General features: G+C 38.1%; 2 protein-coding genes and 1 long non-coding RNA gene across 3 annotated transcripts; 1 reads left to right on the top strand and 2 right to left on the bottom strand.

The window, feature by feature from the left end:
- Nucleotides 1-684: 684 nt before the first annotated feature.
- LOC122405527 (dynein axonemal intermediate chain 7-like) lies at nt 685-15657 on the bottom strand. Its single transcript, XM_043410348.1, has 14 exons — nt 15310-15657; nt 13987-14173; nt 13433-13573; nt 12470-12544; nt 10866-11065; nt 10591-10775; nt 8932-9225; nt 7617-7778; nt 6769-6922; nt 5355-5646; nt 4044-4139; nt 1776-1997; nt 1198-1305; nt 685-1138 (listed from the first exon to the last, which is right to left on the bottom strand). The coding sequence occupies exons 1-14, from the start codon at nt 15411-15413 to the stop codon at nt 998-1000; spliced, it is 2361 nt and encodes a 786-aa protein (XP_043266283.1). The 5' UTR covers nt 15414-15657; the 3' UTR covers nt 685-997.
- An 816-nt stretch (nt 15658-16473) lies between these two features.
- On the bottom strand, nt 16474-25920 carry LOC122405562. Its single transcript, XR_006259782.1, has 3 exons — nt 25026-25920; nt 17141-17291; nt 16474-16730 (listed from the first exon to the last, which is right to left on the bottom strand). It is a non-coding gene; the product is annotated as an uncharacterized LOC122405562 (long non-coding RNA).
- LOC122405560 (putative fatty acyl-CoA reductase CG5065) lies at nt 18833-26160 on the top strand. The gene is made up of 10 exons (XM_043410428.1): nt 18833-18974; nt 20589-20804; nt 21129-21377; nt 21460-21605; nt 21979-22088; nt 22174-22366; nt 22704-22952; nt 23016-23195; nt 23442-23522; nt 25934-26160. Exons 1-10 carry the CDS (start codon nt 18969-18971, stop codon nt 26049-26051), a joined length of 1548 nt encoding a protein of 515 aa, XP_043266363.1. The 5' UTR covers nt 18833-18968; the 3' UTR covers nt 26052-26160.
- The last annotated feature ends 73 nt before the right edge of the window (nt 26161-26233 follow it).

The following is a 26233-nucleotide window of genomic DNA, read 5'->3' as shown; positions in this document are numbered from 1 at the left end:
CTTTGAAGGATCAAAAATTGACCTCGAAAAAAATTTATTCCTTTGAAGTTACATTTCATTCAACTTTTATCCGAAAAAATTTTTTTTTATATTCACAAATAGCAACGATACACAGTGTTAAAAACTAAGACTAAAATGTTACATAACAAGACATCCATAAATGCTTTGTTAAAAAGTTATCACAAAAATATGAAATGTGATTTGCAATTAATTTACCTCTTCTAACTTTTATAGGTTATTTTTTCATCTAACAGCACAATTTCAAGGGGTGTCCCGAAAAAAATGGAAAAAATTCACAAGTATAACTTCATTGAGTATAACTAAGGTCCAGCCTAGTGTATACTAGTTGACCCCCTTTAGAAAACAATAAACCTTGAAATCAATATCGTCTTACGCCACGAATCGAGGCAGTTAAAAGAAAAAATTGGAGTAACGTTGCATTGCCTCGGAGGAGCTCGTTTAATTTACACGATATTATTCGTTGCCATTCGAATTATAAATTTTCCTACATCATTATTCTTCTGTCGCGTTGTATTTTAATTACATCGACTGTAAAGTTCCGGTTATTATTTCCTGAAATGGGTCACGCTCCTCGACGATTGAATAAACCCCAGCATCGATGCAATTCACAAGAATTCTGGAAGAATGATCGTGTCGCCGATAGAAATGCTCTTAAAACTCTCTTGAAGCTTTTATTTAGTCGTTGGGGGACAATGGCGTCCGCTGGCGCTCTATTCAACATTTCATATCGAGTCAATAATTTATTCCCTGGCTATTTATACCAGATTCGTTCGAATTTAAAACTTACATCGTACTTTAAAGCGTCTACGGTTTACATTAATTTTATAATACAAATTCCTAACGGATCGACGCTGTTGAAATTTGTTCAAACTGTAGTAAGAGATACTCTATTATTTTATAGCGTTTCAATTGGTATTATTTAGAATTTTACAATTATCGGGGTTTTTCGATTTTGGTAATCATGACAGCCAACGCGTTAAGAAGACATGCAAATGACGTTGGTACGCTCGAGAAGACGCGCGACAGTGGTCATCTGTTTGAACGACGTTTGTTCTATCAAGAGACGAGTCTTGATGCCGGCAGTATTCATAGCCAGTTGATAAAGGTCCGCGTAGAACTAGGAACAGAAACAAAAAAAGTATAATTGTAAAAGAAACAAAAATTTATAGAGTTTACCTTGGTGTCCTCGTCCTCCAGAGGCAAGTCTGAAAACTCTGGGCTGACCTCGGTGCAACGTATCCGCATAGTTTGCGAAAGGGTGACCAACAGCGTTATATTCGTACGCTGACCAAAAAGAAACGGAAATTCTACTGTCTAAATTTATTCCGTTAAATTTAGAACGTGTGGCAAATATTTTCTGTTTCGAGATTCTCTTTAATCCTCTCGATATATTCGCAATCCCGTCCTCTGTACCATCAGAGTAGTTTTTTTTGCCCGTAATAATATCATTCTAATAATGTTGGGGAAATAAACCACGTGTATTCCGCTTGGGGATATTCTTGGGATTTTTCTTGATTTTTTTCCATTCATTTATGTTGATAGATGCGGGAGACACGAGGAACTTCGCAACATTGTGTCGATCCTGCATATGACAACATGAAGGAATAGAAGAAACCCGAGTTGGCCAGCGGAATATAAATACATGGTTCGTTTCCCGAGCAAATAACACGCAACCGTTATTTTAGCGCACGATAGTTTGTCGTGCATCCAAGAGATGATCCGACCGGGCAATTACGAGGAAAGAAAGGGATTACCTCTTTGGCAACGCAACCGTGCACCTCTTTGAACTGTAGGACGATCTCCCAAAAGTCTCGAGTAGCGTTCCATCGAGACCAAGCGAAGGTGTAGGCTCTGGATAACAAAGCCATACACTCTCGCAAGTGTTTCTCAGCGATCGGATGCTTGGTGGCTAGTCCTTTCAAATAGCTCCGGGCGTCTCGTTCGGGAAAGAGGTCGCATCCGACCTGTTGCATTCTCTGCAAGTAGCGAACGTTTGCAAGAATTCACGGTTAAGGGGGTCTTCTACTGTGAAGGCTGTTTTTTTCAGCTTTCTTTCGGAATTTTTTTTGAGGAATAATGGAAACACACACAGTTATAACTTTTATATCGAGTGTATTAATTATTGAACTTTGTTTACAAATTTTTGTAAAGCATAATAATAACAATAATTAGCTTTATAGCACTGGAATGATGACCATGTATAAAAAATGTTGACGGATGGCGCCCATGATTGACGATTTTTTATTCATCTGAAATTGGAAAATCGAATAGCATTTTAATATGTAGATCTATGGCTATCGTGTGAACTAGAATTAAATAAAAATATTCAAATTTGAATATTTGACAAAGCTTTTAAGAAAAAAGTCAATTCTTCGTATTTTTTTTTCAACCTTTTAAGCTAAAGAACAAGAAATTAGTAAAATATTTGAATTATCCTAGTTCACACGAAAACTAGAGGTGTATGAAAGATGTGTACGAGCGAAATCGGTTGAAGACTTTTTGAGATATCGTGGGCGCCGCTTCAAGAAAATGCGTTTCGAGAAAAACGCGTTTGAAGTTCAAGTACGTATGACACAAAGATAATTTTACTTACCATTAATCTGCAATGCTTGGACCATACAGTACACCTTCAGTTTATTCCTGGAAGTCATGCAGAAGTGAATTTTCTTCTCGATTTTGAATCCGAGATTTTTTGACGAAGTCAGACGATTTTCGTTCGGAGCGGTACAGGTGAGCGTTGTCACGGTGCGTAGAATATGTGCAAGAATTGGTGCCAATTTTCAATCCCATTGTTACCATAATTTTTAATACTCCTTCAAATCCATCGTTAAAAATGATAACTGCCAAAGAAGTAGCTATTTCAACCACCTTAGGCCCAGAATGAATGTGTTTTGGGGCGAATGTCCAAATTAGGGAATTCAATGACTCGTTATTATTTTGGGTCTCAGCTCCCAAGCATCTGATTAATAAATCATCTTTTGATAAGTCTTCGTAAAACGGCTTAATTATTTCTAAAACTTGACTTTTTAAAGGAACTCTAGAGTGGTTAAAATTCTTGAGGAGTCCTAAAGCTCCTGCTTTACGCCAATTGCACCAGCTGATTTCACCCTTCGGACAATAATCGTGCTGCGGATTATCATCAGAAGAACTGCAGTGATAAAAAGAAGCCCAAATCTCTCTCTTCATATCATCTATTGAATCAGGATGCCGTCGTATGGCTAAGCCATAGAATTTCGTCAATTCACCAATGACTTTTTCAGTTAGTTTACCGTGTCCTTTTCCACCGATTCCCTAGTGATTTTTTTTAATGTTGCGAAGTCTCGTGGCCATCCTCTTTTCCACATGACCTACGCACTCCTTTTTCACAACTTGTTTTTCATTTGTATACGGATTAGCATTCAAAATACCTTTTAATGTTTTGCTATCTCCGTCTCCAACGTATGTTAGGTACTTTACGCCATGTTTCTCCATAGAACGTGAAAACATTTCAATAATAGCGTCAATTTCCATTTTACCAGAGCTGCCAATATGATTTATGGAACAATCCTTGTGGCTCGATAACCATTCTTCGTGGAATTGGAGTTTTGGAGTTTTCAGTTTCTCGAAATATCAACAATTGTCGCGTACTACGCCGACTAAGCGAACGTACTTAGAAAGTTCGTGATTGTTCACATATGTAATTGTCAATTGTCACAATTGCGTCTGCTATGAAAAAAGACTCGGTCGTTCATATGCAGAAATCATAATAAACACAAGTACATGCCCGAAGAATGACATAATATTGAGGAGGAAAGCGCGACAGCACCCGCCACCAGCGCGCTCCGAACACCTATTTCGTTCTACGCCTACAACTTCTGAACGGCATCGAATCTCAAAAAATCCATTTAGCCACGTATTCTACATGAGTTTTAGATGTAATTCATCTAAAAAAAAAAAAATGAATTTTTTCGACCCGACACTGTAGAAGACCCCCTTAAGCGAAACGATATCCACAGCAAAGTGGTCCGGGACCGGTTAGGTACCTCGATCAAAGATTCCAGGTCGATGAATTCCTTAAGCAGCCCTTCCAGCGGCTTCGACGAGCCACCCACCAGCGAGTTCAAACAGACTTGATCGTTCTGTCAACAAATTAAAAACCCTTTGCACACCCTTGTGTCAATTACTCGACGGATTCATCTTAACCTCGATACCCAAAAGTGTCTACCTTCCAAAGAAAACAACCCCCATTTGAACGCTTCTCGATCGCTTTTAGAACGATAGAACAAATATTTTTAACGATGTCTGTGGGGGGAAAAAGAACTGTAATTATTTAATTTCGCGCTTTCTACGACATTTCATAGGCTTACACGGAACAGACATGTAGATACAAGTAATTCGTAGAACTTCTTGCGATACATTAAAAAGATTTATTTCATCCATCTACACTGTGTGTCGTGACTATAAAACCATTCTGAAATTTTCAATTGTTATATGTTGCTGTTAAAATAATGAAAAGCAAAGTGGTACCGTATTTGAAATTGTGTTAAGAAGAACGATATTCTGCCAAAGAAGGGTAAATTGTGTCTACTAGAAAAAGGAAGAATTATAGTAAGCTGATTAATTCTTGTTTCGTAACTATAAAACCCGGAATAACGGGGTATTCTTATTAAACAATTTATACAAATATTTCGCTGAAAATAAAACTATAGTAGCTTGTAGGTCCTACCTTATTTTCAAGAATTAGTCGATTTTTCATACTTCATTTTTTCATCGCAACATTGTGAGAACGATTAAGTCTACGTGCAACCTCACGTATTGTCACATTACTTTCGTGAAAGGCTACAATTTTCCCTTTTTCTTGCCCACTTAAATAACATTCACGTGGCATTATTAACCAAATTCATATTATTACACTTTCAACACACTCGACAAAGCAAAACTGACGAAATATAAACAGAAAACAACGTTTGAATGCTTGGTTCTATAATTATGAAGCAGTAGCGAATCAGTTTCCTGTAGTTCATTTTTTTAGAGTAAATATAATTCAACTGTTTCGAAGGAAACATTGATATCAAATATGGTAAGAATATATATAAAATTGAAAATTTTAGAGTAGTTTTACAGTTATGACAATGTATTCGAGTTTAACACTTTGACGGCCGTTGACACGTATACGTGACTTTGATCTACCGTATCAGTTACCATTTCATCGTGCATTCAACTTATCACGTTTGTTGAGGTTACATTTATAATTCCTTACACTTTGGCGTGCAATATAAAGATGTTTGGAAGTTTGTAGCTTGTCCAAAGTGCTGAGAACTTCGAAACCTGATCAAAATGGTCGAACAACGTACCCTGACGATGAACTCTGCTTGGACCGTGGCTCCCGTGACGCTCAGAACGACTCCGCCGTTCAGTCGACCGGTTTTCCCCATTTCCGGTTTCAGTTCCCAGCTCTGGAACGGTAGATTCGCGAACTTGTAGGCGGCCAGCCCATGGACGCCCAATTTACCGCTCCTGAACGCGATCGTTTGCTTCTCCTCGTTGTATTTGATATCGTGGACGTCCCTGGTCGACCAGATATTCTTTTCCGGTATCCAGTGGGCGACCAACGGCGGCTCGAACCAAAAAACCGTCTCTGGTAACCTGGAATTGCGAGAAAAGGACGGAGTCGCAGGATAGAAAACGAAATGAACGTTCGAGGACTGATTTATTGGGAATGGAAACTAAAAATTTTAATAGGAGATTCTAGAGGTTAAAATGAGACAAAAATCAAGAATACCAATTTGTTTATTGAGGTTTTGTTAAAAAGTTATTAACGTTTAAAGTTCCATACCGAGCGGAAAATTTTTCGGTGAACAAAAATTTCAAATCATCCTGGAAAAAATATTTTTGGCTTCGGGGGTCAATTATAGTCACTTTTGGTGAATAGACATACCCTCGAAATCCTACCCACTTTCGAGAAAAAAATTCGAGCTGTGAAATTTTTCGACAAAATTAAAACATTTCAAATTGTTCTGGAAAAAATATTTTTAGCTTGTAGGGTTAGTTACAATCATTTTTTATGAATAGACATACCACCGAAATCCTACCCACTTTCGAGAAAAAAATTCGAGGTGTGAAATTTTTCGACAAAATTAAAAAATTTCAAATCGTTCTGAAAAAAATTATTTTCAGTTGGGGAGTTAATTACAACCATTTTTGGTCAATAGACATACCCCTGAAATCGTACCCATTATGTAGAAAAAAATTCGAGAAGGTGTGAAATTTTTCGACAAAATTAAAAAATTTCAAATCGTTCTGGAAAAATTATTTTCGGTTGCGGGGATCAATTGCAATAATTTTTGGTGAATAGACCTACCTCCGAAATCCTACCCACTTTATAGAAAAAAATTCAATACTTCTAACGAAGCCTCCATCAAGAAATTAGTATTCTTGATTTTATATCGTTGACTATATATTGTTGCTGTCTTTGTAAATATATAAAAAAATTCTTTACAAATGTAACATCAAAGAAACAATTTTCTTTCAAGGTCAATTTTCGAAAATTTAAATTCTTTTTTTTTTAATAGAATGATATATATTTTATCTATATTCTATAAAGCCTAAAAAGACGAATTCGACGATATACAAAACTGTGTAAAAGCTGTGAATTAAAGCGGAGAAAAACAAATTACAAAAATAATAAAAATTTTTAAATTCGATGTGCGCAAAAAAATTCAATTGGTCCCAAAAAATTTCAAGGTTTAAAAATAAGGTCCACCGTACTCGAGAGTAATCAGAACGAGCGCCTCCATCGCGGTTTCGAGGGCCTTTATCTCGGCTTCGATGACTTCCGGCGTCCTCTCGGAATCGGGCGCTGGCTGCGGTGGAACGTAAGGCCTCGAGAATTGCACGAACTTCGGTTCTTTGGGCAGCTCGACTGGAATAAACGACAAATAAGAATCGTAGATCAACGCTAAAGCTACCAAGTTTTTAAATATTTGTCTATCAAATTATTGACTCCATGCACAAATGTTGAAATCGATAACTTTTATTATTTTTTCAAATGTTTTACCTGGCATTTGCCAGTTTAGGCTAAAAGGTATGGATCTATATCATTTTATTCGTTTATAGAAATGTTAATCAGATAACAATCCTTTGTTCAATTGTCTATGAAAGAACTTATAAGCGAAGAAGAAATCTAGTACTCTTTAGATTGTGCAACAAAGTTGTTTTGAATGCAACATACTTGTGGTGAGTGATCTATCTGCAAAAAATGTGTTTTTTGCAAATTTTCTGATTAATAATAAATAATTTTTTACGAATGCAGTAGGAATCATTGACCGGAATCGTAGTACAACTTAAGAATAAGTGGTTTTTACAGGAGGGAATGATTTTTCTAATAAGAATTGCAAAATGAAATGGAGCACTTTATTGTTCTCAGATTGTACGCGAGCGGATCGGAAAAATTGAAAGATTTGGAACGGATAAGGTCCCAATTTACAATTCAGAATCCTCGTTTTACGTTCGAGAATCTCGCAAGACGTGGGATTACATTCCAGTCTCGTCCCGTCTGGAATATTCGGGATTTCCGGCGTGTCCAGGGATTTCGAGCAGGTTTAGACTTTACTCACGAGTCGTTAAGCTGGTCTCCTCCCCTAGATCCTTAGGCTGCGGCGGTTGATAGATGAGATCCACGTGAAACACGCCCCTGAGGATTCTGTATTTCCGTAAATTGACTTCCGTCTTCTCGCACCGAGTGAATAACAACGTTCGAACCTTTTCCCTGTGCTCGTCTGTCATCGAAACAAACATCATTTTTTCCCAGACATTAAAAAGTTAAATAAAACGATTAAAATTACAGTGTTCCGTTTAAAAAAAGAATTGCAGCTTTTACATTCAGTTTGCATATCGCTCGACGCCATATTGAATAAACTGTTATATTCGGTCATAAACTATCTTTCACCTAAGCTTTTTGGTGGTTTGATTATTGATTTCATAAATACGATGATAAGATTCTAATTTATCATTTATTTACATATTTATTTATATATACCCATTTAAATACACACAGTTGCAGGTAAAATTAAATGCATAGGTAGGGGAAATACGAATAAATTTAATCAAAGTAATATATCTATTATGCAATAAATTATTCTCTACATACACAGGGTGTTCGGCCAACCCTAAAAAAAATTTCAATGGGACATTCTAAATGCTAAAATAAGACGAAAATCAAGAATATATTAACAGTTATTAAAACATTAAATTAAAAAATTTCAAATCATACTGCAAAAATTATTTTCGGTTGTAAGGGCCAATTGTAATCATTTTTGGTGAAGAGACATACCCCCGAATTCCTACGGACTTTCGAGAAAAAAATTCGAGTAGCAGAAATTTTTCGGAAAATTAGAAAATTCCAAATCGTTATAAAAAAATTATTTTTGGTTGCAAGGGTCAATTACAATCATTTTTGGTCATTACACATACCCCCGAAATCCGACGTACTTTCGAGAAAAAAATTCGAGTAGCAGAAATTTTTCGGAAAATTAAAAACTTCCAAATGGTTATAAAAAAATTATTTTTGGTTGCAAGGGTCAATTACAATCATTTCTGGTGAATATACATACCCCCGAATTCCTACGGACTTTTGAGAAAAAAATTCTTTACTGAAAATATACCGTGTGGCGGGAAATGTTTCTATAACTTTTCAACGAAGCTTCAATCAACAAATTACTATTCTTGATTTTTATCTTATTTTGGCCTCTAGAATGTCCCATAAAAATTTCTGTCCCAAGACTCAAGTGCATAATAGTTATACTACTTTGGTTTTTAATTTATTCTCATTTCCTTTACCTGTCCATTTAATTTGCATCGCGTGAAGTCAGAGGTAACGACGGATTAGATGGATCTTGGAGAAGAAAAACAGAATGAAATTCTGTCCCTCACCTTCCCTCTGTCGAATGATCTCGTTGGGCGTGGGCAAATATGGCAGCAACTCCTTCTCCGTGGGCAGAAAAGACATAAGCGTCTCCTCGAATTCCGGACGGGCTCCTCTCGCCGATCGCGGTCTCTTCTGCTTCTTCCCGCGTTTTCTTCTTTGAGCGCTGCGCAGAACAGGCGGGTTCTCCATCCTCTCGAGTATCGTCTTTTTTTCCTCCAACCGTAAGCGTCGTCCCTCGGCCTGCTCCTCCCGTATTCCGAGCTTCTCTTCGTACTCCCTTCTCGAAAATTCTAAAAGGTCTGAAGATCGATCGAAATTCGATAAAAGAGCGATTGAGGACCGCGCTGGCCAGCAAAAAACCCCGTACAAGCTGGTAAAAAGGACGAAAGCTCCTACAACTTGGAAACGAGGCTAAATTGCATGCTTGTGGAGAACTTTCCTCGTTTTTCCTATGCTCCCTTTAGGTTCATTTAAATTAGGTTTATCGTGTAACAAATGGTTCGTCTTATAAGTTCGATGTAAGAAATTATTTATTTGTTCGATAAACGGAAAGCCCCGTTAGTGTACAAAATTAGAACATGATAGTCAAAATAAGGTTATAAAGGTAATTTTAACGCGAAAAGGGTAGACAACATAAGGACAAATATGTTAAAAAAATTAAGTACACAAAGAAGTATATAAAAAAAATATTTTTTATTTTTTACATAGAATCTTAATCAATGGTTGAAGAATATTATGCATTTCAAGGTCATTTAATAATAAAAAAAATATTTTTAGAATCTCCTAATTACGAAACAAATTTCTGTCAAACTTTGCCTATTTCTTGCAAAAATATAAATCTGCAGAAACATCCACAGTCTAGTTACCATTATTTGGAGTGACTTATGGTTGCTCGAACTCCATGTCACACCCCAATTGCGATCAGGGTTAAGCGTGCATTTTCGTCGAACGCCTATAGTTCATCGCACGCCTATAAATGTCCATTGCACGGTGTCTATTGATCGATCGAACGCTTATAGGCACCGATAGCATTGTCGGGCATTGATCAATTACATTTTGAATCGACCGATCAATCAGCCGAACGATCAATTACAATTATCTTCGGTGACGATCGGAAAAATCGGAGCACGGTTCCAATTAAAATGCGACGTTATTAGCTTTCGAACGGTACGAGACAATTAATTCTTTTTTTAGCAATGGATGACACGATGCAAAAACAACAGCAGGTTATCATTCCGCGCAATCTGAGTTGGATTACGGAAATCATGCAGCCAGACATGCTCGTACTCGACAAACAAACGCGAAATCTTCTCTGTAAAAACAACCACGCCAACCGGTTTCTTCAGATTGCGTCTCCAGCGAAGCTGGTTCGACGGAGCTCGGTGTGAAAATATTAAAAATGTATTTTATTAAGAGAAATCTTGCAATTCATACGTTCGTAAAAAATTTCAATTTTATACATTTAAAAAGTTGAAATGAAAAAGACGAAATGAAAAGAAATTTTGTCCACGAACTCCTTAAAATATCTTTTTACGAGCGACTACTTTCGAATGTATTGGCAAAGGAATATCTTGATTTGCTAAAAATATGCTTCTAAACTTTCGTAAACGTTATTTTATAATTCTTCGAAACATTTGCACAGAATAGAAGGGAAATCAACGCACCGAGAGAACGATCCCACACTTGGTGAAGTTCCTCCGGAAGCTGAGGAATGCGACACGAGTTCGTTTCGACGGAATAATGATCGTAAGCCAGCCAAAGTCCTCGAACCGCCATGCTGTAACAATCCACGTCCGCCGGCATTTTGATCGTTAATTTCATCTCCGGGAATTCCACCTCGATCGGCCGTCTATCGTAATCGCCGATATTTATTTATTATCATTCATTGGTAATCAAAACAAGTTACATTTATTCGCTCTTTCAATTTTTGGACGCTCACTTCTCCTTTTCAGTCAGTCGTTTCATTCCGATTGGTAGCGCTATCGGAGCCCAAACGCAACACACCAGTTTATTCGATACGCGCACGTATCTGGTCGTTTTCATGTCCTCTCTGATCATGTTTGCCTCGATGTTGCGCAGCAGTCGATAGCACGCGTGATCTATCCATAATTGTAGCTTCTTTCGGATTTCTGTGGCGATCTAGGAACAGAGACAGTCAAAATGTACAGTATTGCCCGCTTATGTGACACTGGGGGTATTCGCGATATTTCCTGGAACCTCAACATCATCTGTACTTTAAACTCGAGTCTCCCTCTAAGGAGACGCAAAGAAATTATTGCTTTGAAATGATTATATGAGACAAAATTTTAGAAAATTACTGAATTTGTGGCGCTACTTCGCCAGTAGTGAAAGTCAAGAAAGGTCGTAGGAGGGTAGAAAATGAAAGGAGTGTACTATACAGACTTGATGGCTACGCTGCTAGATGATTCCTAGGTTGCTAGCTAGCAAGGAGTGAGCAAGGTAGCTAGCTAGCGAGGAGTGTGCTAGGTAGCTAGATGGCAAGGAGTGAGATAGGTAGCTGGCTAGTAAGGAGTGAGCAGCAAGCTAGCTGCCAAGAAGATTGCTAGGTAGCCAGCTAGCAAGGAATGAGCTAGGTAGCTGGCTAGCATGGAGTGAGCTAGGTACCTAGCTAGCAAGGAGTGTGCTAGGTAGCTAGGTTGCAAGGAGTGAGCTAGGTAGCCATCTAGCTGGGAGTGTGCTACGTAGCTAGCTCGCAAGCAGTGAGCTAGGTTGCTAGCTAGCAAGGAGTGAGCAAGGTAGCTAACTAGCAAGGAGCTGATTGGCCGTAGCTTAATAGCGACGCCTGCTCTCACACGCATTGTCATTATTAGACTGCGGATGTTTATGCATTTATGGGGAATTTTAATTCTCAAGAAACTACAGAATGCACTTAACATGCAAAAATATAAGAAATACTTAAAGTAAGATACGAATTATTATATTTAAGGGTTGAGACAATCATCTACAAAGCTCCCATTTCATTAATTCTATTAATTAAAATATGAATTTGCATAAAGATCCGCAGTCTAGTCATTATTGACTGAGTCGCACACAACTACAATTCCATCACGAAACGTATAGGAACAGAGTAGGATAGGACAAGACTGAGAGGCATTGGCCTAACCGTACGTTCAAAATACTAGCCACGAATAGACCAAAAGTAAAAATATCTCTCGTGGTTATGGAGACTCTACTACTATGCAGCGTGAAGTCAGAGTGGGCCTCTATGGTGGGAATAAAGTGACGAGTAGACAATAGACAACAAGTCATCTCTGTATAGTGTGCATAGTAACTGAGGAATCGGTCGAGAGCTTGCGAGAGAGACAAGAGCGTAGCCCTCTGGTGGCGAGTAAAAAAAATATGTTTCCTTAGAGTTTTATCTATTTCGTACTATGTTGTATGCAATATTACATAACGTATGCAACGGTTGATTTCATTGAAGTGATGAATCGTGGAAAGTTAGCTGTGCATTATTGGGTAAATCTGTGATTGGAAGATCGACGAGAGGCGATTTCCTCGTGTAACGAGTTCCAGGTTACTCACCGCTTCGCATTCGGCCGCGTACTCCCTCGAGATGATCGTCGAGAAACGAATGATACCCTCGAGCTTGGCCAACAGCTGAAACGAACGTCGTCGCTGGGTTGATATTTGTCTTCGGAAGCGTATCCTCATTTTCGCGATCAATCTTTTTAAGGGGGCAGGACGGTTTAACGGGACTAAAAATTAGCAATACTTTGAAGGAACAATAAGAAAAAAAGTACATATTTGATTGACGTAAGTTGTTATGGTTTATTTTAGTGCATTATGAGGTAAAAAAAAACAACTTTAAAGAGAAAAAAAATGACGTTCCGAAACTTTAAACACGTTTTCCTCGAAACTAGGTTATCAGAAACGAAGTGCAAGATATCTCGTTGAACCAACATTTATTAAATATTGGCGATCGAATTTTGTTTAATTGTTAACAATTTCGAAAAATATAATGTAGAACATTTTGGTATGAATTCGATAAATCAACACCAAACAAGCTATTTTCATAATTTTCACAAAAATGGAAACGTTACACCTTTAAACTTTTTTTGATTTTTTGTTGCAGTCAATCCTGTTTGACTGGAATCATGCCAAAGCTAAATAAAAGCACCTTTTTATTTCTTTTCAATGTCGTTTTTTGCACCTCATAAACCAAAAACTTCGTTTAATCAAATATGTATTTTTTTTTTTATTGTTCCTTGAAAGTATTACTAATTTTTAGACTCGTCCAGCTGCTTTCACATACTAAATTAAAAGTAACTAAACGTGTTGATCAATTTTTGAGTCTGGACAACGGTAATATTTTAATCGATGGCTATAGTGGAAGTCAAAGGTTAAAGAATCGCCTCCCAATCGTTCCAAGAAAATTTAGTCGCAGAAATGAGAAAACATTCGCGACATTTTCCTCTTCGAAAATGGAAAAGAGTGAAAGTTGTGCGTATCGCGAAGCAAACGTGCGTTCTCAATGACGTCACCTACATCAGTGATTACGTGACATCTGTCCGCCATTTCATCCATAGTCGTAGTCTGGTGCTCTATCGTCCAAAGGAACAAGAACGTATTCATGTCAGACAGCGATCCAGGATCTGGCAGACCGTCACAAGTCATGTATCTGTCCCACTGTAATTCAAAAGAACCCTGGAAATCGTAACTAGAACCGTGAAAGCCACGAAAATCACTTTAAAAATTCCCACAGACGCAATATTAGGTACTTATTACTAAATTATTGGAGAACTTATAAGCAGAGCTATTAAAAGGAGCAGTTTCATTAAAAAAATATATAAAAAATAGATTCAGTATTCGCCAAACGGAGAAATAAAATTCTAATAATTACAGATTGAAAAATTAACATTTTCGGAATTGAACTTAGTTTAGCAGTTATGTTCCAACGAAGCTCGTTGAAAAGGCACATTAACATGAACAAAGTTTTCTTTTGGTGTTTTAATTACAACTCCATGAAACATTGATGTTTCGAAGAAATGTCTTAACCAGGGGAAAAAGATTGAAAAATCAATGTTAATTCTTAGCCTAACGTTTTCTGCTTCTTCCAAGATACGAGCGTTCTTCGTGTACGCTGACCAGTGCTGAGCAAGCACCTCGCGTGTCTTTTTCAGCTGATTTTCGCGATTCGCCGCCTCCAGAGCCTCCAATTCCGCCTTTTGTTTCTCGTAATACTGTTCCAACCGGACCTCCTCTTGCATATCCTTTATCATCCGATCCCTGCAGTACGCATTTAGTAAATACAAAATACTATTAGTATTTTAAGTTGAGATTGTAAAGAGTCTCGAATCGTGTGATTGAAAAAAAAAAACTGAGACATGTTTTTTAGTGTTTCGAGTAGGGAGTAAAATGGCGCTACTAGTTCTTTAATGCGTGGAGGTTTTCAAGGTTATTTCAAAGTCATGTTCCCTTTTCTCATCATAAATCCATATTTGTTATTTTCAAATCATATTTTACGTAAAATAATGCGCAACTTTTGTTTGAACCATTTTTTCGCAAATTCAATATCTTTTAAGATACGTAGTGAATCATTTTTCACAAATTATGCTGATACCACGTCTGGTAGATTTGCATCGTTGAGTATTATTAATAGCTCAAGATCCAGAATGTTTTTATTGTATATTTCTCTCTGTCGAGTGCAATAGAAATGAACATAGCTACCATGATTGTGTTTGTAAATGTATCTGACAAAGTGCTATCGAAACAGGATAAGCTCGTAACTGAATTCTCTGTCATAGTAATGATACTGTATCGTCAGTTGCAGAAAAGATTGAAGTGATTCTTCTTTATGGTGAATCAGGACGAAACATTTACTATCTGTTCATGAGTCTTTTGTTAAACGAATTAATAAGTGTCTAGAAGTTGAGGATAAATATTTCGAGCTTTTATCATTCTGTTCTGAAATGAAATAAAAAACATTCCAGAAGAAAAGAACGCTGTTATTTTAATAGAAAAACTTAAAAATATCTTAAGAAATATCGAACTTACAAAAAAGTATTTCAAACAAATGTTGTGCATTTTTTTACGTAAAATATGACACCGAGATCAAAAATATAGGTTTACGATGACCTTGAAATGACCTTGAAAGCGCTCAGGCATTAAAAAATTAGTGCCATTTGACTTACCACTCGAAACACTAAACAACATGTGTCTTCTTACAAGGGGAGACCACGTCCCATGGAACACCGATTTTCATTAAATTTGGCACAGATGTTCTACTCGAAAAATAATTATACCCATATTTTGCCAAAGGCGTAGATAAGCCGCCGTTTTCGAAAAATTTTGAGTTAAAAATCAACGTTAGATCTCGACTTAAATGGGACACCCCGGTACAGTGACCAGAAATTACTATTTACCTGATGTTCCTAGCATCCTCGACGCCACTGGCGACAGTGGCGTCGTCGCCGACAACTGACGCGACTTCCGTCTTTGGCGACGGTTTTCGCGCCTTTCGTTTCATGGCTCTGGAACGCGGTGACGCGTCCGTGATCTGCTCCGCGGCTTTCTACATCGATCGAGATCGAGGAGGATCGAACACGATGTCGTTTCCAAGATCGTCTGCGGCGTTCGCGCGACGCAAACCTGCCGGGGATGTGCGACAATTCGCGATTGACGAATAAAAATTTTAGATTTGTTCATAAATTAACCGTATTCGAAGAGAATCTTCTACTGTGAACCGCCAAAAAATTAAATTTCTTTTTTTTTGCATTTTCTTAAAGGACACACATAGCTTTAGAAATATGTGTGCAAAAGTATATCATCGAACTCCTAAAATTAACAAAAGTATACAAATTGTTCGATCGATTCTATTTAAGGAGGCCTTCTACTGTAAACCGCCAAAAATATCGATTTCTTAAAGGATATAGTCTTAGAAATATAGATAAAAAATTAGATAAAAATTGTAGGAGTTATAACATCTTATTTAAACGCGTTTTTTTAAACTGACTTCCATGATATTTCAAAATCCAGCAGACCGATCGATTTCAAATTTGGAGAGAATATTCAGCGAACGCGCCTTTATCGCTGGAACTAGAGATTTTAACAAATGTTGAGTTTTACTATATTTTTTTAATATGTTAAAAACAAAAGAAAGGTTAAAAAATAAAAATTCGAAGCTTGAAGTGCCACCATTCCTTTATCTATCGAGATTTTGACATCACCCTAATTTCTGCTATAACTACACCCTTCCTAATGAAGACACTTCAGCGCCCTCTGTTCCAGATTAGCGGATCGACTGAAAACGTGAAAGTCAGTGAATTACCTTTTTCAGAAGTGTCATTAAACAAGAAGTTATAACTCCCACAAATTGTAATATTTTTTTATGAAAAAAATACCGTACACACGTATAAGATGAATAAACATATCTGAAAAGTTTCAGTACAAAATAGCCTACCTACCACTAAAAAAAAAATTTCAAAGACCGAAAAAATGACAGTTTTAGACAGCAATGTCCTCTTAAGGTCTGATCTAAATATTTTATTCGTTAATCGCGAATAAAATTTGTTCAACTTTGAATTTCTATCGAAAACTGTTACGTAGCGACTTCCATTTTGTTTTAATCGCGTTTACGAGTTAGCGTGGCATTTACCCGCCTAGATAAATATCCACGGACGTTCTGAATTATATTTATAGCCGTGGGCAATGCTAGCCAATCTAATCAAATTGTTTTCTGACAGAATTCGGGTCGCGGTACGCCGTAGACGAATGAAATGACTCTTCGAGAGAATATGTACTCCTCAATAGCGAACTTAACCTGCCACCCTCGCCATCTTTCGAGCTGAAACGAACGAACGTCGCGTGAATCACGAGAAAACAATCGGAAAACTTGTTATGCCACGAAGCGATAAGGCTTCTTTTATCACCCTGTACAGAGCGTTAAATCACAGACGGGCAATCTCTCAAAAGGCGATTCTATACGCTGAAATAAGACGTAATCGAGAACGATGTACGATTAACAGATAAAACGCATATTATTCTGACGAATTAATTGCTGAAAAAACATCGTAAGGAACTAAGATTACGTTTAATCTTTCGAAGATAAAGTTTATGTAATTGATTTGTGTAAAATGTAATACACGATTACTGGAAGCAGGAAAGTTCTTAAATTCGCTTGGAAACAAATATTTTCTCGTGTTGTAAATAAACACTCTGAACGTACAAATGGAAAGAAATTGAATTATGGCCTACCAAGGATAAAACGCGACGAGGTCTATCCGTAGGTTTCACGAGTTCCTTCCACTTGTCGACGTCCCTTTTCTCTTCTTCATATTCGTCGTACAAAATTTCAGAAAAGACGCGCGTCGGTTCTTCCTGTTCTTCCTCCTCGGCGATCGATTCCCTGAAAAGCCATAAACGTACATTGGGAGGCTAAAAAATGGCCCCGACGTCACAGGTTTCGAGGCTTTCCATTGGTTGGGAATAATCGAAAGCCTTTACGCCAATGACATTCTACCAACCGGTGAATCACAGAGGTAGAATCCACCTGTGGTAACCGTGACATACAGGGTGTGTCAGAAACATATGAAATATTAATAGAAGTAAAAAAACGTCATATGAACATACAGTGTCGAACAAAGGCTATTGACAGTATTTTATTAAATTTTTTTTTAATTCAAGCCATTCAATTGTATATACTAAAGACCAGTAAAGTCGAAAAACTGCATGTTTTTAATTAGTGGTCATTTAGAGAATTATAATCACTATCGTTATATTATTAAAAACTAAAGTAAAAGTAAAGTTATTGATTGTTAAGGTGAAGTATGCCTAATTCTGGTAGATTGGGCTTCTTAAGTATTTCCATGTATGTCTGAAACGCCCTAGTGTGATTCACAGTGGCGGATCCAAGGAAGGGGAGATACAAATATTAATAAATAAATCTTCAAATCGTGTAAAAGTAGATCCAAGAGTACTTCTACACTCCTGAGCGAGGCTTCTGGATCCGCCGCTGATAGTTTCGACTGGTTCTCGTTTCCGTCCGATTGACGCGCCGAACCTCGAATCATGTTCGCCGTCCGGGAGCTCCGAGATCGAACGAGCCAAAGACGCCGCTTTCCTACTTCCCCGTTTGGACGCTGTGGTCGATATCGACACCGTCGTCGACATCGTGCCAATTCAAATAATCGATGAAAATGGCGCTTCAGGGTTCCTATAACCTGAATACTATGTTCGTGGGATTGTAAAAAAGTTTTCGAACTGGCTCGATCGAAAGTAACAGGCCAACCCAATGTTTTTCAAGGAGGGCAAAAGAAAATGTCAATGAACATCTTTTTTCATAATTATGAAGTTTGTATTTCTCGAGAAATTTCGTTCGTGGAACACCTCCATCTTCGATTGCTCCAAATGTCCATCCTTCGAGCGGAGTTTTCGTTCTAAGCAAGATGGAGACGTCCTGGACGACCAAAAATCAGAACAGATAAGGTCGTCCCGGCCAGAACAAAGACAAAGCTCGAAGATCGTTTGCAGAGATTCGAGAAGAGACGAGAAATGTGTCGACTATTCGAAGATGGAGGACTTTCTGAAGGCGTTCGAACAATAGCGGAATTTCCCAAGGGGATGACTTTGGGGGTGAGGGGGGAGGAAGGATGGTGGCCACTAAAATCTCAATTTCAGGTTAGCCTGTCACTTTTCGTGGATCCATTTCGGAGACTTTTCGATGTCAACACGTACTGCGATCCAGTCGAAGCTGCCACGGCGACTGGCTCGACGCTATTCGTCGAAACGCGTTTGTCGAGAAACACGAAAGGGTGGGTACGAAAAATAACAAAGTTGGGCGATTGAATTCATTTTGTTCATATGTTTGTCATTGGGTAACAATATACAAATGCATATGCAAGGTGTTGATCTTTGAACCGATCGTTCGGAATACGATTACTGGGCTAGCTCTGCCTCGTCATTTCCCGCGAGCTTCGGCGATCGGTTTATTCGTGTTTTTGTCTCCGCGAAGGAACGAACGGAAAAAGTCCAAAATCTTGTCGAGAAACAACGTACGGGATCGCCACCACAAACATTCCACACGATGGCAGTAAGTTTTTTTATTAATCACTTATAAAAGAAATAAGTATAAATTTTTAACCAAAGTTTTATATATTATATAGCTTTATGGTCCATAAATTATTTTACGTATAATCGACACTAATATTTACAATTGTGTTGAAATAAGGTATATTTAACGAATATTTTGGTTGATTTCTGAATGGCAAAAATAAGTAGACGGGCAATAAAACATATAAAAACATAAAATCAATATTTAGTGCGACCACTCTTCGCTGCAATAATTGCTTTTGAACATCGTGGAATGCTGTTTATCAGACTTTCATTGTAATTTTTATCAATATTTCCAAACACCAATCGTAAATATTTAAAGCAATTGTTCTTATTCTGTCATTTTTCTAATCGTATATTTGAATTCAACACGCTTCATAAGTTTCCAATATTTTAATATTGGAATTCTCCAAAAATTTTGTTTTTTTCTGTTAGCTTTCTTTAGTTTCTTTCTTCTGCGACATTTTCACAATTGCCTTTTCTAAATTTTCCTTTATTATTTCAATATACTTGTTTGCACTCATTATTCCGAAAATCTGTACCAAATTGCTTCCTTTTTAATTGCTGCAGTTTAAAATGACACTGGTATATTTACATTGTAGCTAAAGGTTAACATTTCCCCGTGTTGATGTTGTTAATGTGCCGTTTACTTTTGCATTTATAATATCTAGACCCCGTTTCCTGCAACCTGAGACTCTTGGGGTTTGTCAACATTTACGAGTAATTTGACGATCTTCTAAACTTTGTCGACCGCACTTTCAGAAAAACTACCTTTTTGCTACTATACAGTAAATTCATTTATTTCGACACACTAATTTATTAGAATTTGATTTGAAAATTCTTTACTCACTGACATTCTTCCGTTTCCTTACAAATAATCTGTTTTATGCAAAGCTTACACATCAACCAAATAGTTCATTTGAGACTTGTGCAAGTGTCCACTCATTTTTATCCCTCGATAACCAACCAACGTTTTCGTTTAGGTTAATTTATTTCAACACAATTGCAAATATTATATATAATATATAAAATTGATTGCATAATAGATATGCTACTTTAATTTAATTTAATTCATACCTATTTCCCTTACTTGTCCACTTAATTTCTCCGCAACTGTAAGTATAGCATACATATATGTAAAATTTTTTTTTAAATTTAGTAATTTATTTATTATAAATAGAATCGAAACTAGACACTGATTATTACAAATCTCGTAGTTACTAAAAACGAAAGAAGATGGCACAATGTCTAAAAACTATAATATAACTCTGTGAAGAACAAAAATTGGCTCGAACGTCCGTCCATTTTGATGTATTCTTTTAAACAAGTGTTTCGAACAAAGAATTTATTAACCATAACATTTTTGTTGAATTTTAACTTAGTTCAAACTCTACGATAAACGAGGTCAAAAATTTTCGATTCCCGTTTCTCGAGTGAGTCATTTTGAAATTCGTTTAATTCCCAATTCCCGAAGAATACTTGAATAGCTGATAATGGTAATTTCATTAACGGCATCGAGACCTCTTAACATACAAAGATAGAACGTTAATGACAGCGTTTATAGTACGATTGCAAAACAATTATTCGGAATTAGACGCGCAGTGATAAGAAGACGATGGAACGGGCCTCGATAACCGCGTTCTACGCCGGAAGGAGCATCTTCATCACGGGCGGCACAGGTTTCCTGGGCAAAGTGTTGGTCGAAAAGCTTCTGAGATCCTGTCCAGAGATCCGAGAAATATTCCTGTTGATGCGTCCAAAAAATGGAGTGGGCATCGACGACAGATTGAGACAGATGCTGCAGTGCCCGGTAAGTAAAATCAAAGTAAATTCATGACACAGTATTGCATCCTAAAACGTTCAATGGTAGTAACATTTCGATCCTTTTGAGCTTAAAAACGACTATCAAGAATAGCAATCAAAGAGAAGTGAAGATAACAGCTTTCGTAACAAAAGTAACGACTTCACAAACGCGAACTTAATTTTATTCAACATGGCGGCGTGATACAAGTTGCCCAACAATCCCAGATACAATCATCATTCGCGTCGTCGTGTCGTCGATGGTTGTGCAAATTATTGTACGAAGAATCGTTGCGCTCTGTGACGAAACACGCATAACAATTCGTTTGTGCAGCTGTTCGACAAGTTGCGGGAAGAGAAACCGTCCACCTTCGAGAAGCTAATTCCTGTAGGCGGCGATGCAACGGTCGAGGGATTGGGATTAGGTACGCCCGAGAGACGATTGCTCACCGAACGAGTTTCGGTGATCTTTCACGTGGCTGCAAACGTCAGGTTCGACGCGAATCTGAAGAAGGACGTATTCGCGAACACCCGCTCGACGAGGGACGTTTGCATTCTGGCGGGTGGGATGAAGAACTTGGTGGCAAGTAGAACACGTTACCACTATCTAGCGGCTATCGTCTTCTTTAAATCAGCCATTGAACACGATCGACGTTTCTTAAAAGGCCTTGGTGCACGTTAGCTCGGCGTTCGCCCAATGCGACAAGCCTGTCGTGGATGAGATAGTTTACCCTCCGATCACCGACTGGAGGAGCGTCATTAAGATAGCCGAGAACATGGACGAGAAGACAATAAAAATCATTTCACCCAAGTGAGATCCTTCTCTCTTTGCGGTCATTTGTTCGAGTAAATCGAAAATAAGAGTGATAAAACTTTAGGATGAAGTTCCAAGTGACCCTTCCGGTAGCCATTTTTTTCACGTCTATTTTTCCAAATTAGAGTAATTATTGAAAACTTGAAACGTTGAAACCTTGTTTAAATTGCTAAAGATAACGAATTTTCCAATAAGAACAATAGAATGTTGCATTGTATCAACGAAATATCATTTAAATGGCGATCTAAAGTAAAGCAGTATCTATCGAACAAGGGACCAACAAACATGGCTGCCGTGACAAAAGTTCTATCGCTTTTATTGAAAACTCTCGTACCACGAGCAAGATTCACATTGGACCGATTTCTGGCAGGTATTTGGGTTCGATGCCGAACACGTACACGTTCAGCAAACGAGTGGCGGAGGACGTGATCAGCGATTATGGGAAATCTCTGCCGTCGGTGATTTTCCGGCCGTCGATAGGTAAAGCAGCTATATTCTTATTATACCGTCGCGTTCGCCTTGGTCGGAAACTGTGTATAGAAAGGATCGTTGTTGCGTTGGCCAGTGATATCGACGATCCAAGAACCGATAATCGGCTGGATAGACAATTTCAACGGCCCGGTAGGAATGCTGATAGGCGGTGGAAAGGGAATACTGCGAGTGGTTTTCATAAATCCGTACTCTGCCAGTGATTATCTCCCCGTCGATGTCACCATCAAGTCCATGATTACGGTCGCGTGGAAACGAGGAGTAGAAACGTACGATTTCGAAAGCATACGGTAACACCTTGGTAAAACGTTCGATCGATGCGTTTTAACGAGGTAGGAACGCGAAGTTGATGGGTCAATTACTGTTGAAAGATCAAGCGCTTGCGAGAGAGACAAGAGCGTAGCCCTCTGGTGGCGAGTACGAAAGGTACCGCCACAATCTCACCCCCAAACGTAAACGACGATCTTAGTTTTTGGTCTAGCATTTCTCCAAGTCGGAAACCTTGACAATAAAAATAGCGAAGACGATTCGGGACGTTTTAACAAGGTGTTGCTGTACTTATTACCAATCGATACCGACAGTCTCGATGATTTGAAATATTTTTAGGATAACCAAGGATCCCACAGTCCACGTTTACAACTGCACGTCCCACGATATTCGTCGAATCGTCAATAAAGAACTGGTCGCAATGGGTATGAGGATCAACAGAAAACTACCGCTCGATGGAATCATCTGGTATCCGCGGACCCTTTTGACAAACAATCGTGTCCTTTATTACCTGCTGACGTTGCTCTTTCACATCTTGCCAGCTATGCTCATAGACGGGGTTCTGAAACTGACGGGCCGAAAACCGATGTAAGCGGACACAATTTTTGTTCGTTGTTCCTGTTTGCCTAATTCAATGTGTCCCGCTACCAGACTGCTCGGGATTCAGGAGAAAATCTACTTGACTGTGGTTCAACTGGGCCATTTCTTGCACAACGAATGGATCTTCCGCAACGCCAAGATGTTGAACAGTTTAACGAAGGACGTCCCACCGAGCGAGAAGTCGATCTTCGGATACGACTATAGTCATTTCGACATTGAACGATTCTTCCAGTGAGTAGAATCTCGCGAGCCCGAGAGCTTCTTAATTATTGCGTCTTTGCTTCTCTTTTAAGAGATAACAGAATTACTCAGTCTGAAGAATGTCCCTCGTTTATTTGGTAGCTTGTCAACTCCTGGTGCAAAAGACAAGCTTCTTTCATTTAAATTGTCCTGGTTCTATAGGGATCAAAATAATTACATCCACGAGTACTGTTTCTTAATATTTCTTTCTCATCGTCCAACATTTTTCTCGATTAGGGACGCGTTGATTGGAGCGAAACGGTACCTTCTGCACGAAGACCTGTCGAGATTGGAAGCCCTCAAACGCCATTACAACAGGTAATATTATAATTAAGTAAGAATAATCGAGTTTTCTTGGATAATTACTTGAACGTTCAAGCACTTGACCGAGTACGTCACTACCCACAACGCTAGGTATTTCCCCCTTAAAACTATACGCAGAAATGAACAATCAGTGGATTTAAATCTAAGAAACAAGCTGAGTAGGCGTTAGGTTCTGCTCAACTTCGCGTTTCTTGGAAAATTATTAGTTCAAGAATCGTTCGGTATCTCGACTGAAATGCGGTGGTGCACCGTCACGCACAAACCACAAACAAGCGTACAGCATTGAATGGGGCACACACATACAATTGAGCTGTCCTCGCGAAGGAAAACAGGTTTGATTAAATTATCGCCAATTATATTTGCTTCTACGTTTCCACTGGCTTGTCTTTGGCGATTAAATTAAAGAATGTTATGAATCAAATAAATAGTAGCGATAAGAGGAAAAGTCACGTGGCGTTGGCAGGTGTGTTTACGTTCAACAGTTAACGCAGTTTTCGAAATAAAAGGAAAAATTCTATTTCATCACAGGTATTCGAATCATCCTCCAGAATAATGCAGAATTTCGTCACATTTTCTCGTTGAAGTTCGTAAACGTCGAATCACGGTTTTTCCACTATTTCATAATTAAAAAAAAACACAGAGAACTACTGAATTCTAGACGAATATGTTACCTAACAGTATTTTGCTCGCTTTTGATGGTCACTCGAAGTTTCGATTATCAAAAATTACCAGCTTTATTCTTTACTAATCTTCTCTTTCTGTCACAAACTATTACCCAGCAAATTTAACATATTCAATATCAGATTTTTTTTTAAAACGCGTATCGGTATTTTCGTAGACGAATCAAATTGTTACCGATTACGTTCGACAGTGTCCAACACGGAATCATAATTTACGAGCTGGCATTTATAGGATTAATTCGATACCGCTCGCATCACTGATCCCTGTATAAACTATTTACTCGATCTCGTCCACTCTGTTCCAAATACTTACCATTCATACTCGGTCATACGATGCACAATATACGTGACTCGCATTTAGAGTATTCTATCGATCGAAAGGATTTTGTCCATTACATTATGGCCAGCATTGTTAGAGCTAGGTACATACACATGGAATTAAAACTCATTGTCAGTGATTAAATTTTTGGAAAAACTTATTTCATCAAGGTCTCAAAATTTTTAAATGCATATTTTTGTTAAAATTTATCAAATCAGTTTAAGATCTCTTTCTTTTTAAGAAGTTTTTATTTTAACTTTCCTATAGTGGTAAGAGCTTTTGTTAATTGTAGATAAAAAGTCGTGCAGCCATTTTGTAACTATAATTGAATTCTACCGGTGATTTGTTACTCGAGTAAAAATTAGTCTCGACTACGATCGCGCGACAATATGACATATCGCGACATAAACATTCGATATAATGGCGACTGAAAATGGAAAACGTTCCTTTTACGCGAAATGCACGGAATTACTATGAAACTACGGCATTTCCTCTTACCTCGGGGCACATATTCTGCAAGCAGTTCGTTTGATCGATCGTACGTAGCCAGTCGGCCTCCTTCCTTCTCCTCTTTTCCATCAAACGCAATAACGTGCCCTTGATTCGTTCCTCTCTCCTTCCGTTGGTTTTCCTTTCTTCTCGATGTTTACGAATCGCTTAGAACAACTTGAACGCTTGGCAGCTCGATAGCGAGTGAATTTCTATTTTTCTTCGCGAACGGTGGGGGGTGGACGCAGGGTCGAGTCAAACTACGGTCTCCAGGGACTATAGTGCGGCGCAGAATTAGGCAAAACGTAACCTGATCGATAGAGACCACGATCGATGCATCATCGTGCTATGACTCATGATCGCTGATCATTAAACATTAATTGATTAATGAACGAGGTCGAAGGTCAACAATAACAGTAATAATAACGATTTCTTATAGATCGAAGAGTAAAAGAATCATAAAGACATTTTTATAGCTAAATTTTTCTTTTTCATTTTAAAAATATTATTTGGAGGGGCCTCAAGCCCCTAAAAATATTTTAATATTTAATCCTTATGATATTCCTTTATTAAATTCAATTATTTTAATTTCTTAAGGATTTGTAATTACATGAAGACATAATTTATTATTAAATAATAAATTATTTACTACGAAACCTTGATACGATTTTGGGACGAACGATACGCGATAAACGGCCGCGTGACGCTCGATCGTGAGAGGGAAACCCGGGACTAATAACCATAATAATCGAAGTGCCATAATGTAGCAAACGTCTCCTCAACCTGTTTGATATTTTTAGTCACGTTCCATAATAATTTTAGAATTTCCATACGTCGACAACGACGATTGATTCGCGGAAGGGCGACCTTGCATTCCAAACGTTTCGTAAACGATTTTTGGGACAATAATGTTACAGGATGGAGTGGATCGACAGGATATTCAATGTGTGCCTAGCGACGGCGACGATGTGGGTCCTTTGCAGGGTTGGATTCTTTTCGTACGTCGCCGACAAACTTACGTTCAGCATGACCTAATCGTACCTGCGAAACGAGTATGCTCTCGCGCGTGTTTCGTAAGTTCAACAAAGTTGATCGTCGACCACCGAATATCAAGATTGTTAAAAATAAAAGGACAACATCATAGGTATTTTTTCAATTCTTTTCTTCGCCGACCTCATTCGTCGTTTCCTCTGGATCAATATTTTCTAGAAATGGGA

The sequence above is a fragment of the Colletes gigas genome, unplaced genomic scaffold (assembly GCF_013123115.1).
Source record: "Colletes gigas isolate AHSC1104 unplaced genomic scaffold, ASM1312311v1 Colletes_gigas_Sc00004, whole genome shotgun sequence".
Classification (NCBI taxonomy): domain Eukaryota; kingdom Metazoa; phylum Arthropoda; class Insecta; order Hymenoptera; family Colletidae; genus Colletes; species Colletes gigas.
This window is presented reverse-complemented; position numbering and strand designations above follow the sequence as displayed.